At 64.4% G+C, this 1475-nt stretch overlaps 1 protein-coding gene across 1 annotated transcript in view; it reads right to left on the bottom strand.

Moving 5' to 3' along the window:
- The window catches only part of ABTB1 (ankyrin repeat and BTB domain containing 1), an 8208-nt gene extending 7078 nt beyond the window's left edge, over positions 1–1130 (bottom strand). Inside the window, exon 1 of the mRNA XM_004702303.3 lies at positions 1050–1130. Coding sequence (XP_004702360.1) covers positions 1050–1105 — 56 coding nt within the window. The 5' untranslated portion in view covers positions 1106–1130. The remainder of the gene's footprint in view (positions 1–1049) is intronic.
- Between the last annotated feature and the right edge of the window lie 345 nt (positions 1131–1475).

Genomic DNA, 1475 nt, shown 5'->3' with positions numbered 1-1475 from the left:
AGACAAGGGTAAGCAAGGGGTGGAAACAAGTAAGGCAGAAGATCCACTGGCTGGGTGGGGGGTGCTAGGCGCCTGATGTGAACAGGCTCAGACTTTGGCCTGAAGGAGCTGGGAGCACAAGAAGGGGGTGATAGGGCAGTATGCCGCCTGGAAGAGATTGAGGGGCAGGGCGGGGGCTGCCAGAAAAGTGGCTGTTGCAGAGTGAGGGAGACAGGGAACTTGGGAGAAAAGTGGACAGGACTCTGGCAGGGCGAAGCCACAGGGCTTGGTGGGTGATGCAAAGTGGGAGAGGGGGAGGAGTTCGCAGGGGGAACACTGGGGAGGGAACTGGAGAAAGGGGCTAAGGAAAGGTTTCAACTTGAACATGTTTGTCTGGGTGTCAAGTGTGCAGAGTGGACCTCAGGAGTGCACTCACTAGGTTGCTTTCAGCTTTGGGGGTTCACCAGCTCTCAGGAGTTTCCTCTGGGGCTCGCAGAAGGGCCTGGGGAGTGAGGAAGTGCCGAAAACTCAGGGCCAACCCTACAGAAGTCAGAAGATCAGGACCAAGAAGGAAAGCGGGGGTCAGGGGTGGGTGGGGGGAGAATGAAAGCAGGCCAGGAAGTAAAAAGGCCATGGAAGAGATGCCCAGTTCACCATTGGGCACACACACCCTCGCCCCCTAGGCAAAGGAGACTGCGCTTTATCTGTTGGTAGGGGGTTCGGCACCCTAGGTGTCCCCGACACTCCTGTCAGCACAGTATTAAGAAAGCCACGTCCAGGGCTCCAGGCCTACCCTCCTGCTCGCCCAGAGGCTCGCCCCCTCCTCTGGGAAGCCCTCCACCACCGAGAGCACACCACCACCAGCCACGCACTGCAGTCCCGAAGGTGGCTGCAGCCCCTGCTTCTGCGCCCGGGACCTGGTGGTCCCCTCCGCGAGCCGTGTGGCCGAAGGCTGTGACTGGGCTGCGAGGCTCCCCCTCCCCTGGGGCGGTCCGGCTGCAGGGCCTCGCCAAGCCGCGGGCATCGCCCCCTTGCCGCCCCCTCCAAACCCGGGGCTGTGGGTCCCTCACCGCACGCGGCCCACATCCCCCTTCTTGCAGCTGGCAAAGAGGTCGCTGGTGTCCATGACGCGGAAACTCCGGACCGAATTCGGGGCGGCGGCGCGCCCCGGCGGATGTCAACAAGGGCGCCCGCCCCGCCCGCCCGCGCTCCGCAGCGGCGCCTGGCGCCCGGAGGACCGACCACTCCGCCCAGAGCCCGAGCCGGGCGCCGCTCGCTCGCCTGGCAGCACCCAGGGGGGCCCGGAGCTCGGCGCCACGTGCTCTCAGACCAAAGGCCACCCACAACTCAGCCCTCCCTGCCCGCAAAGCTTTATCCCTTCACACCATCCCACCCCCACCTAACACTTACTCCTCCCCTTGTCAAACAGGTGGTGGCCCTCGCCCCGGCCATCCACTTCCTCCAGCATCACCCCGTTCCCCACCCCACCCCCCATC

This window comes from Echinops telfairi, unplaced genomic scaffold (assembly GCF_000313985.2).
Source record: "Echinops telfairi isolate 266 unplaced genomic scaffold, ASM31398v2 ScPeMD7_31;HRSCAF=116, whole genome shotgun sequence".
Lineage (NCBI taxonomy): Eukaryota > Metazoa > Chordata > Mammalia > Afrosoricida > Tenrecidae > Echinops > Echinops telfairi.
The sequence above is the reverse complement of the archived record's forward strand: the minus strand, read 5'-3'. Positions and strand labels throughout refer to the sequence as shown.